The sequence below is a fragment of the Aedes aegypti genome, chromosome 1 (assembly GCF_002204515.2).
Source record: "Aedes aegypti strain LVP_AGWG chromosome 1, AaegL5.0 Primary Assembly, whole genome shotgun sequence".
Taxonomy (NCBI): domain Eukaryota; kingdom Metazoa; phylum Arthropoda; class Insecta; order Diptera; family Culicidae; genus Aedes; species Aedes aegypti.
The window spans coordinates 104,206,086-104,221,853 of NC_035107.1; the positions used below are offsets into that span (position 1 = coordinate 104,206,086).

Consider the following 15,768-nt stretch of genomic DNA (forward strand, 5'->3'; position numbering starts at 1 on the left):
GTGATTTCATCGGGACTCTATTAGGAGTTCCTCCAACAATATCTTTATATTCCTCTAAGGATTCCATCAGAAGTTCCTCCACGGATTCTATCAGGAATTCCAATAGGAATTCTATTAGAAGTACTTTTAGGGCTACCATTGGCGTTCTTTTGAGGATTTCTTCAGGTGTTCCTCCAGAAATTCCACCAAGAGTTCCTTCAGAGATTTCAGCTAGCATTTCTTCCGAGATTCTATTAGGACTTCCTCCAAGGTGTACATCAGGAGGTCACCTAAGAATTCCATCAGGATCTTCTAGGGATATTATAAGGAATTTCTCTAGGCATTCTATCAGGAGTTGCATCAGGAATTTGATCAGGAATTCCTTCAGGGATTTCATCAGGAGTTCCAATAGTGATTTCATAAGGAGTTCTTCTAAGGACTTTATCAGGAGTTCCTCTAGGGTTTCCATTAGGATTTCCTTCAGAGATTCCACCTGGAATTTCTACAGGAATTCTATCAAGAGTTTCTCTAATGATTCTATCAGGAATTACTCCAGGGATTACATCACAAGTTTTTCCAAGGATTTCATCTGAAGGAGTTCTTCAATAGATTTCATTGGGAATTTCTGCAGGGATTCTATCGGAAGTTCTTTCATGGATTCCATCAGAAAAACTTCTAAGACTTTATTTTAAATCCTCCTGGGATTCCATCAGAAGTTCTGTCAGGGATTCTATCAGGAATTCTTCTAAAGGTTCCCTCAAGAATCCCTTTAGGGTTATTCTGGGTTATTTTATTATGAATTTTTTTCGGAATTTATTACGTGATACTACCCGAACTTTTAGAGATTCATCCAAGAACTCTTCAAGGTAGTCCTCCTGGAATTCCTTAAGGGATTTCTCCCGGAATTAGTCAAGGGATACCTCCCGAAATTTCTTAAGAAATCAATCCTGAAGGAATTCCTCCAGCAGAATCTCCAACGATTCTCGAAGATTATCAGGATTTCCTCCAGGGATTTTATCAGAAATTTCTTATAAGTATTCCATTACCGGCATTACTCAAGGGATTCCTTCCGGAATTTCTCAAAGGATTCCTCGCGGAATTCATCATGGGGCTCCTCCCGAATTTTCTTACGGAAATCCTTAAGGGATCCCTCCGGATTTTTCAAGGAATTTCTCGTGGAATAACTTCAGCGATTCTTGGGGGTTTTCAGGAACCCTCCAGCGATATTACCAGAAATTTATTATAATAGTTTTACCTGTAATTTGGGAATCTACCAGTATATCATCCAGTGACTCTATCAGGATTTCTTCCTGGGATTTAAAACAGGGATTCCTCTGGGAGGTTCCTTCGTGGATGCCACCAAGATGAACTCCAATTATCCAATAAAGAATTTCCTATGCGATTTGACCACAATTTCCTATAAAGATTCCACTAGTAATTCCTTCTGATACTTCAACTGTATTTTCCCTAATTATATCACCTGTAATTTTTCGCGAGAGAAGTTTTTTAAGGAATTTAATAAGGAGTTCTTCTAGCGTTAACACTGGGAATATCACCAGAGTTTCGCTAGAATTACCACCAGAAAACTCTACCAGAGTTTCGCCAAAAGTTCAACCATAAAATACTTCAAAGGTGTTACTAGGATTGTGCTTCAGGATTATCATAAATTCCTCCAGGGATTTAACTGATATTTAAAGTAGATCTAGAAGATTTTTTTTCATTTCTGAAAAAAAAAATCCATGGAGATATACTTTTAGAAATTCTTGGAGGTATCACAAAAGAAATCAACAGATCAATTCCTAGAGAGTTTCCTGGAGAGATTCCTTAGTATATTTCTGGAAGAAGTTTTAAAGTAATCCCTAAAGGAGTTTCTGAAAGATTCTCTAAGGTAATTCCTGGTAGACTCTTTGGAAAAAAATCCTTCAAGAAATACTGGATGGAATTGATGGATAAATTCCGTTAGAAATCCTCGGAGAAATTTATATTAGATTATTGAAGTAATTCCTGCAGAAATCCTAGGACGAATGCCTCGTAGGGTCCCTTCAGAGGTACAAGGAAGAATCTATGGTGGAGTTTATTAAAGAATTTATTGAAGATTCTCTAGAGGAATACCCAAGGACAACCTGGGGAATCCTCTCAAAAAATTACAAGTGATATCTCTAAAAGAACTCCTGCTGATCAAGTTTTAATGATTTTGTTTGCAGTATTTTTCTTGAAATCTATGAAGGCTTTCTGATTAAATGCTTGGAGGAATTGTTGGTGGAATCCCTGGAGGAACTTGATAAATCCTTGGATAAATTGTGGGTAGAATCTGTATAGAAATGCTTGAAATTTCGCTGGAGGAATTCTTAAATGAATCTTTGGAGGAATTTTTGGTGGAATTCTTGAAGGAAGCATTGGATGAACCACTGGAGAAATCCTTTGGAAAGTATTTGTATGGATCGCTGGAGAAATCTGTTGAAAAATTGATAGACAGAATCGCTGAAGAAATTCCTGGTGGATTTTCTGATGTAACTCCTTGAGGAATTTGAGGAGGAGGAGTCCTCCTTCCTGATGTGATTCCTGGGTAACGCGTGATGGAATCCTTGGAACTAACTTCTTGGTTGAATTCTAGGAGGCAGCCTTGGAGTTAGCCCTGAAGAAATTCCTTGGGATTTTTTGGACAGATCTTTGAAGGAATCAGTGGTTGAAATCCACAATAATTTGTAGAGGAACCTCTAAAGGAATCCTTGGAAAAATTCCACCTGAAGGTATACCTGAAAAATGTTCCCCGGAGGAATTTCTGGTTGAATCTGTGGATAAATTTCTACAGGAATTATTGATAAAATTCGTGGTAGAATCCCAGGAAGAGCTTATTATATTATAACTGGAATTCCTCTTAAATATTTATTTCTTCCAGTACTTAGATGTTGATAGTTTTTCTCTTCCTTACTGCAATTATTGCCAGAAAATTGCGAAAAGATTCTCCTCCACAGCCACAGCATTCGAGAAAATACCAATCACATATTCATTAGATTCTCGGCAAATCTAAAAACATACGAAGAAATATCGTGTTGCTGCAACCAACCTTGACAGTTGGTCAAACGGTTGTATCAACATAAGTCGGTTTGACTAACTTGGGGGCGGAGTCAATGTTGGTCAAACCGTCTGAGCGTCTGTGGGCTGCATAAGAAGGGGGTGCTCCATGCAATGCTAACAAACCCGGAGCTCGAAAACTAGGTGCAGAGGTAAGAAAATTCAAGTGAACCATGGGTAATGTGGTGGAAATGCGAGCTCTGTGCCCGAAGGTAAACCTCCAATGCAAGGATTTGGATGCGGTCTTTACGAAAGAAGAAGTTGGGATAGTCATGAAAGAGCATGGTGAATTGGGAGAGTCGCAGATTTCAATCCGCATGAGGAAGGGGTCTGGATCCAATTGCATAGTTTAGGCTTCCAATCTAAGCAGTCGTCAAGGTAAAAGAGGTTAAAATGCAAAGGGACGAAATCTGAACACTTTAAAACTAAATCAGCTAGCAACTATGCCATATTTACACGCAGTACTGCCAATGTTGAATCCCACGCTAAAAGTGGTTCACAGTTTTCATGTGTTGAGTTTATACAGATTTGGGTGAAAAAAAGCCGAATTGATTAAATGTATGGAAAACTAATGTAGTGGGCGGTAACAATTTTTGTGATCCGTTTTCAGCGTGCGTAAGAAAGTGTTTGACAAGTCTCCTGCTCGATAGAAATAACATTGACAGTAAATTTTGAATTCCAATGGACTTATCCACGGTCTTCTTTTATCCTCGACTTTCTTTTTCTTTGCTGCTCTAAATGCGGGCAATGTTTACATTAAATGACATCCGGACCAACATCCGGACAACGAATGTTCACCGAATGAACACGAAGTGGATGAATGCACAACGAAATCGTTCATTTTTTATAAACACGGCCCGCTGTAAAGGTTTTCTTATCGCTGGAAGTTGCAGCGTGACGTCATCGTAGATTAGTTCATTGGAACATTTCATCTCTTTGCTTTCATTAGCTTTAATCACGGGAAGATCAAAGTAGGCTGATCTCTATGTCAACTGACTGTTTCTCAGTGCTGAGAAACAGTCAGTTGACATAGAGATCAGCCTACTTTGATATTCCCGTGATTGCTCAATCGGAAGCATGGTTTTGGTTTCATGAGTTTGATCAACTTGATCGATACTGCTAAGGGTCTGAGAGAAGTAAATTGTGAGACGCGGAGAAGTCAGCCACAAGGCGTTAAATTTTCTGAAGGCCTTCGAAATGTATAATCTGCTCTAACGAAGAGATATACGGTATTGGAAGCAAACGACAGTTGCGCGTGCGACCAAATGAGCGGAGGTGGACATTGTAGAGCTAGTATGTGCTTGTTGAAACGTTAAGCTTTTAGAGCGACCCTCAGCAGTTCACTGCGAATGGATAGTAATCAGCGGTATTAGCACACAAGAAAGGGTAAACCGAGATACATTCGTCAATCCGCTTACTGATAGAACTCGACGATTACCGATCTGCGAGCAAATATGAGCAGAAGGCGCTAATCTCAATTAGTGATTCCACTGTCGAATCCCAACGATCCCTAGATATCGCGAGATGAATGATAGATGCATAACTTTTTTGCATTTACAGTTTTCCCACCTCACGATTCTTTATTTTGTTGATTTTTTTTATTTAATGGCATTTCGACCTAACAAACATTTCAGTTTATCAACATTCGACCTAAAACCGTTCGTACCAATGTCCAACGTTCAGTTCCTGTCTGTGATAACATTCGCAAATCAAACTGATAACGCAACAGCCTATCGCTCACAACAAACAGCTGGAGGAATTTAATATAATGCGACATAAACTCTTCATTATCTGTACTCGGTTTAAATGATACTATTGACCACAATTCCACCATTTAAATGCACGGTGGCATTTTACCACCTTTTACCTTTATTACCCTACGTTTTGAGATAAACCAAATATCACATTCAGTATTGTTATCAACTACCTTCTAGAGCTCAACTATCGCAACACTGCCTGGCCTCCTCGGATCGAAGGCAGCCGTCACCGTGCCATCGTCCTCTCTCGCCACTGCAGTCATTGTTGCTACCCTTTTAACCCTTCTCATAGAATGTCCCCGCGCTTCCAGCTGTTCCAATACAGCTGGATCCACGTCATGCTCGTATTCCACTTCCATCGGTGCCAGCTGGTGATGCACTCGAAAACCATCCATCGCCGTCCGTAAATTCTGACCGAAAAACACCTTTCGCAGGATAACCTGAAGCGTAGCCGTGGTGATTCTGGTTCCGCCGGCGCCTCCTGCGATCAGCCGAACGTTTCCTCGGCCATCAACTACGATGCTAGGGGCCATGGAGGAAAGTGGCCGCTTTCCCGGAGCGATGAAGTTTGCTGGAGAAGCCGGAACGCCGAAGATGTTGATCACCCCGGGAACCGAGAAGTCGTCCATTTCTCCGTTGAGGATGATCCCCGTCCGAGGGGATCGCAGTTGGGCGCCAAAGCTGGAATCAAAGAGGAAGTTAGTAGATCTTCGGATGAGGCCTGTTTTCAGAACTCACTAGTCGTTGATTGTACTCGTGACAGCTATGGCATCTCCATTGGGCGCCAACACTGAAACGTGAGCCGTTCCGTGATCTTCAGACGGGGAGAAATCCGCACCGTAGTAGTCGTAGTCGTAGAACGTATGATCATCCTTGATTTTATCCCTGATAAGATTGGCATAACCCCGATCAGTGAGATTGCGAATCAGCTCCTCGATACCCGGAACAAACGATGGGTCGCCAAGACGAGTGCGGATACCGTAGGCGTGCTTGAACGTTTCGACGATTCGTTGCCATGTTACCGGGTCATACGGGTCAAGATCTGGGTATCCATCGAGGACGTTCAGCATGTGGACCAGAATGGTTCCTCCGCCTGGGAGAGCGGCACTGAAGACAGTGTTGTCACCTCGCACTTTCGTTGATACCGGGGTAAACCACCTAGGTCTGTTACGAGATGACAATTTGTATTCAGTGGAATATCTAAACTTACTATACTTACTCATAGTTGTAAAAGTCTTCCTCTGTTAGAATGCTCCCGAACTCTTTGAGGTCTTGCATAAGTTTCGGAAGCAGAGATCCTTTTCGAGAATACAACGCATCTGCTCCTTCGTCGGCGATTACTTTCAGACTCTCCGCAAAGTCTGGTCTATAAATACGGTCACCATCCCTCCACACATCTCCAGTCTCCGGATTGACGTATATCTCTCGCAACGAAGGAGTTTCTAGAATCTCTTTCCGTACATCCAGTAAAGCATCTTCCATGTATGGGTTCACAATATGACCCCTGTAGCAAAGCTCGATTGATGGTTCGATCAGCTTCCTCCAAGGCAGTTTTCCAAACTTCTCATGCAACACCCAATAGCCTCTCAGGGCTCCGGGTGTTGCTATGGCCAATGCTCCGTGAGCTGTCCCATTCTTGAAGTTGACGAACATATCTTCCGCCGATGCGCGGGCGGCAATCTCTCGAGCATCCATTACCAGCACTTTGCCAGTTTCACGCTGATACAGCGTAAGCAGGAATCCACCACCGATTCCAGCACTCTCCGGACAGGCGATCTCTTCACATATCATCGTTGCGATAGCAGCATCAGCTGCCGAGCCGTTCGCCCGTAGAATATCCGCTCCGATCGAAGCACATTCGTACGCATTGGACGCAACTGCTCCAACCCGTTTGTGGACATCCCTATCTTCGTCATCAATGTCCAGAACATCTTCCACCTCCTCCTCGTGCAGAACGTAAACGGCGGCCAGAGTAATCAAGGACACCCCTACGATGGTGCCTGCCATCAGCAGAAACAGCTTCTTTCGGCCAATTTTCAATCTGAAAGTGTTATCAGTAAACAGTTATCAAACGACTTGTATATCACGCACGTTAAATCAAACTTACAGCATTTTACAGCCCCTTGATGGGTGTGTAAATATAATTGGAGGAGCACTAATCGCTGCTGCTCGCACTTCTATTTCAAGTAGATACGAGTCCAGCTGCGGTGGTTGAAGTAAAAAGGCAAATATGACTAGCTGGAGTGGCACTTTACCAGCTACTGAACAGTGAGCAGTGGACGAACATTGATCGGACAAGCTAGTAAGTGGGCGCGTGGAATCGGGGTATTGTCGATACTGCTACAAATAGGAGAAATTAAAATCTGCTTTTGGATTGCGCTATAACGGACGACATTATTGTCACGCAGAGGAAGATTACCGTTGAAATTCTCAATTTCAGTAGTACACTCCAACCTCTTTTTACGACCGTTTTTTTACCGACGGTTCTTTTTCCGACCAGTTCAGTTCAGTAGTTCAAGGGCTAACATATGGTGATCATTCAATTGCGGAATTCTGCCACTAGGCGGCGCTAGTGAACATAGAATTTTTGTTTTCCCGATAGCTCAGGATCCTGACCACTTAGAGAGATGGCGTCTTCGACAAAGTTGTTCAGTAGCTCAAGCGCTATCATTATAAACGCTATGAGGTTCAAAATTTTGCCACCAGGTGGCGCTAGTGAGCATGAAACTTTTGTTTTGCGGATATCTCAGAATCCTGGCCACATAGAAAGATGGCGTCTTCCGCAAAGTTGTTCAGTAGCTCAAGGACTATCATTATTCTAACCAAGAGATTCGAGATGTTGCCACCAGGCGGCGCTAGTGAGCATGAATTTTTGTTTTTCCGATAGCTCAGGATCCTGACCACTTAGTGAGATGGCGTCTTCGACAAAGTTGTTCAGTAGCTCAAGCGCTATCATTATAAACGTTATGAGGTTCAAAATTTTGCCACCAGGTGGCGCTAGTGAGCTTGAAACTTTTGTATTGCGGATATCTCAGAATCCTGGCCACTTAGAAAGATGGCGACTTCAGCAAAGTTGTTCAGTAGCTCAAGGACTATCAATATAAAAGCTATGAGATTCAAAATTTTGCCACCAGGCGGCGCTAGTGAGCATAGAATTTTTGTTGTCCCGATAGCTCAGGATCCTGACCACTTAGTGAGATGGCGTCTTCGACAAAGTTGTTCAGTAGCTCAAGCGCTATCATTATAAACGCTATGAGGTTCAAAATTTTGCCACCAGGTGGCGCTAGTGAGCATGAAACTTTTGTTTTGCAGTTATCTCAGGATCCTGGCCACTTAGAAAGATGGCGCCTTCAGCAAAGTTGTTCAGTAGCTCAATGACTATCATTATAAAAGCTATGAGATTTGATATTCCGCTACCAGGCGGCGCTAGTGAGCACAGAATTTTTTTTCGGATAGCTCTGGATTATGACTATTCAGAAAGGTGGCGTCTTCGGCAAAGTATTCGGTAGCTCAAGCGCTATCATTATAGAAGCTACGAAGTTTAAAATGTTGCCACCAGGCGGCACAAGTGAGCATGAATTTTTTGTTTTGCGGATAGCTCTTGATTATGACTATTCAAAAAGGTGGCGTCTTGGGCAAAGTTGTTCATCAGCTCAAGGACTATCATTATAAATGCTATGAGATTCAAAGTCCGCAAAACAAAAGTGTCATGCTCACTAGCGCCGCCTGGTGGCAAAATATTGAATCTCATAGCTTTTATAATGATAGTCATCTTTCTAAGTGGTCAGGATCCTGAGATATCCGCAAAACAATAGTTGCATGCACACTTGTACTGCCTGGTGGCGCAATTTCACTTAAGCAGTGTTGCCAGCTAAGAAAAAATTTTTGAACCCTTCGTTAAAAACTGGATTACAGTTGAAGAGTATTGCTATGTTGCTAAGCATTATATTTTTCTGTTCCGCTCAAGTTTGATGGTTTTGATCTTCTTCTTAAACAGTGTTGCCAGCCACATGAACATTTGTGATTCGGCCGAATGTATGACACGCAACACTTCCTTCAACTTTGGTGAACATTCGGTATCTTTAAAAATTTTTGGTATTTGCATATTACACCCCCATAAAATTGGCTCTTTTAATAACAATCGAGCAGTGTTGCCATCTATTACCAAAATATGAAAACTTGAACGGCCATTTTGGAGAGTTCTCAACCTATGCTTCATTTTTGCCGAATATATCGAATCAGTATTTCCGCATCTAGACGTTGCATTTTTCAAAAATATAATTACAACCCTGATTTATTTTACGACCGATTTTTTTACGACACCCCGATAACGGTCGTAAAAAGAGGTTGGGGTGTATCAACAATACTGCGACACGCCCTCAATCGTTATCTTGGAGGAATTTCGCAGATGAAATACATGCATGGATTTGATTTTGTACTCAACATATTCATTGTTCGGTAATCTTCGCAGCAGTGTGAATGAACTATCTGAATTACGTACTACGATTCTAATACACTTGTTAGATATTCGATCATGATAAAATGGATCAAGCTTGTTTTAATTAGTGCGTAATTGATAATTGTGTTCTATAGCCTTGGTATGTTATCAAAATCTTTGTTTTCAATAGAAGAATAAAAAGAAATCAAAGTATTTTCCAAACGGATCATGAAATCATGCAAAAAGTATTCAAAATATAATATCAAAGGCACACTTGACAGACCTTGGGATTCCTAATGTGGTTCTCACACAGTGTTGTCTGTACTTGTTTGCCTTTGGCATCTTCCAATAGACCGATCTGCTTGTTTGTTTGCTGTTGTTTTTTTCATGCTGTGATTTCAAACAGCTTAATCTTTCGTAGATTTTTCCACGGTTACGATAGCTCAGATCAATTTTCAGACGCATGTAAAATGGTTCATTCCATATATCGCTAGTGCAAGCACCTGATTTTCGGAAGTGTAACTTTTATCTAAGTATGCTTGTGGGCTAGTAAACATGAAATGACGAATTCGAGATGTATACGTAGCGAATGATAATATTATGATTCTTGGCCAACTAGGGCAAACGCTCCCTTAGTGGAGGTAGCTCCAAAAGTAGAGGTAGTGTGTTTTGGCATGTTTCGCATTAGAGTGATTCCAAGCAACAGCACCAAAATTTGGTAAATTTTTTAATTCATTTTTTTCTATTGAGCTAAAATTTTGCACAGTTTTCCAGTTCCATCTAAATCGTCATTTTCCGATATCAAATCTTCAAGTTGAGTCACGACTAACTTTTCAAAAGGGTGTATGTGAAAATGGTTCAAAAATATTCAAAAAGCTGCACAGCAAAAACGGTTCGTTCGATTGTTAGACAACTAAAGAAACAAAGTTAGACAACTAAATAAAGATTCCAAAAAAAATACACACAGTAAAAAAAAATTTTTTTTGCATTAAAAAACATCATTTTTGTCACAAAAACTCAAATATCTCAAAACCCTATCGGAATACCAACGTAATTTTTTGAGGGAAAACGGTCCATTATATTTGCTATCTACCATAAAAATTTGGTGATGGTAAACCAATAAACAAGAAAGTTATGACATTTCAAACATGTCACAATTTTCACATTTAGTAGAAAAAAAAAAATTTTCGGTGTAAATTATTACGGGAACCGCAGTTTGTTGCTGATTTTATTGTTAAGGGCCTTGCGTGAATTAAACAAGTCGTTTTCATGTATTCATTAGTATTATGTATATTATATGTATAAATATTATGTATATGTATAAATATTATATGTATATGTATATATGTATAAATTAAAATGAATTAACAGATTACACGAAAATATTTTTTTTTACCAGGATATTTTTTTTAGAGTATGATCGATGAGTTTCTAAATGTTATATATAAACTTTAAAAGTTTTGGATTTGGGTATGCGTTATGAGATCATGAAAACATTTTATTAATACTTATTTATTTATTTATTGTTAATCATTTTTTTTACAATATCGAACACTTTTGCATCATTATCAGTACAGTTCGAGTATAGTTTTGCTTTAATTTTATTTTCTGACAATGGAATGAAACAGTGAAATTTTTGGGTTCCTTGGATCGTTTTCGCATTATTATATTGCTCGCTGAGCTCTGATGCCGTTAATTCGTACTCTTCAGTAGTAGTAAAACAAAATGATAATTTTGTTAAATCTTCTTCTTTTCTGCGATTCGCCCAATTAAATAGTTCTTTTGCAGTTTTAATTGGATGCTCACGTTCTTTGGCTAAACTTGCTCTTGTGGCCATGCGCTTTATGGTTCCTCCAATAGCATCACAAGGACCTTTGCCATGTGACGTAGCAAAGAAATGCCATGCTGCATCAATTCCGTACTTTGATTTAAATTGACATAGGCTCGAAAAATTCTTACGGTTTTTGTACTGCGATGCTGCTCCATCAGACATGAAATATATCTTTCTGATTTCTTTATCCTTATCAACGCGTAAAAAGTTAATCATTTTGGCAATGAACAAATTTATAGATACTGAGTCGTGTCTTAAATCTTCGGAAATTACAATAAAACTAAAATGTTCAATTTGCGTACTTCCATTGAAATAAATAACGAATGGATGAATTGTAGCTTGTTGTACGTTCCAGTGATGGGACTGCACTTCATCTTGCAATACAAAGCTATAGTTTTCAGAAAAATCACAAATGACTAAAAATTCACCATCTTGTAATGTATTTTTCGTATTTTTTAAAAAGCGGGATTGCTCTGTTTTAATAAAGTCGTGAGGAATTAAACTTTCTAGTTTCAAGCAAAAAAATGACACAAACTCATCTACAGGTTTTACAATAGTTTCTAGGTCACACCTATCCGTGGTCACCAATTGCTCAAATGATAACTGATCAATATAATTTTCTTCAAACTCAGCGATGTTGTATTTTCACACAAAAGACTACCAGTTAACATTTTAATATCCTTTGATAAATTGATTCTGTTCAAACTATGTAAGATTAGGTTAATATTTTCGTGTGTTGTGCACACACAAACATTATGTGTTCCTGAATTGGATAGAAGCTTGCATTGCCTTGGACGAAGGCTTGCAAATGAGGAAAAACCTACCTTAATATTTTCGTTAATTTCCTTGAAGCGTGTATACGCTTCTTTCAAAGTAGTCATCATTAATCGTTTTTGGATTGCTTGACGCTTTCCATCTTTTTTTACAGATACATAATCTTTTTGGCAAGGCATAGCTCTACTTACTTCATCGTCTTCAAAATATTGAATTATTTTTTCTTTTGTCTCATCTGTTAATGAAGTACTCGACCTAGCATTTTTGGTTGCAAGACAGTTATTTTTGAATTGTTTTGCCTCTTTTGCTGTATTTCTATTGGTTTTGAACTCATCAATGGCGTCTTGAATAGACCACGAGCTTGGCAGCATCGACAAAATCAATAATTTTTCTTTCCTTGTCGTGGCTAGATTCAAGAACCTTTCCTTCATATTCATAATTACCTCATCGTAGTCTGTATTTTCCACATCCTCAGGTCCTAATTTGAAGAGGTTTCTTCGTACAGCTTCGTTGATTTCACGGTATTTTTTCTCGGGATAATTGACGTAACCCATCTTCGTCCATTTAATCGGAGTCACTTTTATTCCAGCTATCCCTTCGTTGAAGCGTTCGATGTTGACCTTCTGGATGCACTCATCTTCTGATTGATTTGTTGAAACAGATGTCGCTGATGGTACCGTGGCAAGACTATCTGTACTTGGTACTTCTGGTAACTCCTCAGTTGTTGTCGGTGCATCTAGTAATTCCTCAGTTGTTGTTGTTTTCGAACTTCCTGCAACCTGATCCACCGATGATGTACAGATTGCCCGTTTGTCAACGTTTAAACGGCAGGACGTACAAATGCGTGAATTTGTATTCAATGTAGACATTGGAGCATAACCAGCCGCTTTCAGTTTATCTATGGTGCTTTCGGTGAGATTTCGTAGCTCTTTCGAACACTTTTTTTTTCTGCAAACGGCCTGCAACAGTTGAGAAAGCGACTACTCATGTTGCTCGTTAGATTTTAATAAACAAAATCACTTTTAAGTTTTTACTGACTAGTTTGGTGTCGTTTGCTTGACTGAAGAAAAATTTTACAATTAAATCTTTTATAATCATAGTGGTAGTATATTTTTAGCTTTTTCGTGAGTATGTTCATGGTATGTACCTATCATGTTTTTGATGTTGTTGAAGTTACTCGCTTTCTCCCAAATATGATTAACAAAGTCTATTCTCTACCAAGGCGGGTCTATACCCAGGTGTAATCAGATTTTAACTTTGTGGAGAAAACCAGCGCCGAGAAAACCGACCTGCTTTACGTATACTAGATCACCTGTAAACCACTAGATGCCTTGTTCTCTACGAGGTAAACTTTTTGCAGGTAAACTAGTCGTATACCTGTATAGAAAACTTTTTTTGTAGCTTTTGTCTTCAATATTAGATTTCTTATAGGTTTCTTTTATCAAAAGGTTTCAACACTATTGAGAGAATTTTTCTTCAGTTACGTACAATAAAAAAAAAAGACACTATCAAGACTTTAGATCACAACACTGGATCGCGTCTAACTTTCTAATAGATGCTATAATAGTTATGAATAATTAAATAAAATATCATGAAAACAACTTGTTAACCTCATGTGGTACCCTTAACAAAAAATTCAGCAACAAACTGCGGTCCTAAAAAAAATTAACAATGAAAAAAAAAATTTTCACTAAGTGTCAAATTTGTGAAATATTTGAAATGTCATAACTTTTTTGTTTATTGGCTTACCATCACCAAATTTTTATGGTAGATAGCTAATATAATGGACCGTTTTCCCTCAAAAAATTACGTTGGTATTCCGATAGGGTTTTGAGATATTTGAGTTTTAGTGACAAAAATGATGTTTTTTAATGCAAAAAAAATTTTTTTTACTGTGTGTATTTTTTTTGGAATCTTTATTTAGTTGTCTAACTATGTTTTTTTAGTTGTCTAACAATCGAACGAACCGTTTTTGCTGTGCAGCTTTTTGAATATTTTTGAACCATTTTCACATACACCCTTTTGAAAAGTTAGTCGTGACTCAACTTGAAGATTTGATATCGGAAAATGACGATTTAGATGGAACTGAAAAACTGTGCAAAGTTTCAGATATTTTTGAAATGGTCGATCAGAATCGACTTGCATGCCTCCGTGGAATCCCTCATTAATAAATGATTATGTGATATTTTCAATGATGTACGATGCGAAAGTGATACAAGTAATCGAAATATTCATGAAATTTAACCGTAAAACTATTTAAAACAATTATTTTGATAAAATGTTTTGCTCCTTTGCACCTATAGTTGTGCATCAGTACCATTAGTGGAGGGCCCCATAAGAAATCAATGGTTGGCGTCACTAAAGGAATCATTCCTAAAACATACCTACACTACAGGAACAGTGTTCCTATTATTGGTGCAAGGCTTTTTGCAGGGAAATTTCAAATGAATCGTGATTTTTATACATATGAAAGATAGAAGGATTTGAGTTCTATCGAATGATACGTTAAAATCATATATTTCATGATTTTATCACCATGTTTTAGCAGTTTTCCCTTAGGTGCACCCAGTGGCGAGGGAAGTCGGTAGGACAGGTAGGACAAGTCCTACGCACGAAAATACCTGGGTAGGACAGTCAAAGGATTGTCCTACCCATGATTCCTACAGAATTTCTACAGCCAGATGTAGATGCTCTTGGAAAAATTGCATCAGCATATTTTGAAGCTTTTTTCGACAAATTACTGGAACATGAACAGAGCTTCTCGAATACTACCAGAAATCCCATACATCTGCCTGGGACCATCGAAGGCTTCCCATCTTTATCCTTTTTTTAAATTCTGGCGTTACATGCATACTAGGACTTATGAGAACGTCCTATACTATATACTATACTTATGAGAACGTCCACAGTTATTAACTGAGATTAATTTATCAATGACCATTTATGCATGTATACATCGTGGCAGGTACGAAGATACTCTATGCCCAGGGAAGTAGAGAAAATTTCCTATACGAGAAAATCCTCAACCAGAGAGATTCAAACTCACGACCATCAAGCTTGGTCTTGCTGAATAGCTGCGTGCTTACTTATACGGCTATCTGAGCACCTAGAAAATAGAGTATTCTTCTTCTTCTTGGCATAACGTCCTCACTGGGACAAAGCCTGCTTCTCAGCTTAGTGTTCTTATGAGCACTTCCACAGTTATTAACTGAGAGCTTTCTTTGCCTAAATTGCCATTTTCGCATTCGTATTTCGTGTGGCAGGTACGATTATACTCGATGTCCAGCGAAGTCAAGGAAATTTTCTTTACGAAAAGATCCTGAACCGACCGGGATTCGAACCCAGACACTTTCAGCATGGTTTTGCTTTGTACCCGCGGACTCTAACCACTCGGCTAAGTAAGACCCCTGAAAATAGAAGTATATTTTGGAGAATTTCTGAAAGATTTCTTGTTAAAACACTAAAAATGCTTGCAGAATTGTTAAAGATATTTCAGCGAAATATTCTAATAAATTTCTCTTCTGTACGTTGAACTATTTGCCAAGATACTTGGGGTTTTAAACTAGTTTTAAAATAAGCCTGGAAGTTTTTAGATTCGGTGATACCCAATTTGCACCATTGCTATTTCTTTAAGATTCTTTTACGAGTTCTTCCAGGAAGCTTTTAAAAAAGGAGATTGGGCAAAGTTGTATGGAGTTCGGTCCCGGAATGTACACAAATGACTTATACATCATTTGAAAGATCTAAATGAGACAAGAAAAAGTGTATATGGAGCTAAAAATATTCGTCATGGGAGAAAAAAGTTATGTATGCTGGAACGATGTAAAAAAGGGAGTGTTTTGAACAGACTTCTATTCTATCATATTGTTTTGCCCACATGTTTTGGACTCGTGCGTAGCAATGCACATGTATGT

At 38.9% G+C, this 15,768-nt stretch overlaps 2 protein-coding genes across 4 annotated transcripts in view; one reads left to right on the plus strand and one right to left on the minus strand.

Moving 5' to 3' along the window:
- LOC5564407 (lachesin) overlaps positions 1–15,768 on the plus strand; it is a 489,285-nt gene that overhangs the window by 355,518 nt on the left and 117,999 nt on the right. The window lies entirely within an intron of this gene.
- LOC5575420 (gamma-glutamyltranspeptidase 1) lies at positions 4,778–7,105 on the minus strand. The gene is made up of 4 exons (XM_021844188.1): positions 6,919–7,105; positions 6,031–6,852; positions 5,550–5,975; positions 4,778–5,492 (listed from the first exon to the last, which is right to left on the minus strand). Exons 1-4 carry the CDS (start codon positions 6,921–6,923, stop codon positions 4,985–4,987), a joined length of 1,761 nt encoding a protein of 586 aa, XP_021699880.1. The 5' UTR covers positions 6,924–7,105; the 3' UTR covers positions 4,778–4,984.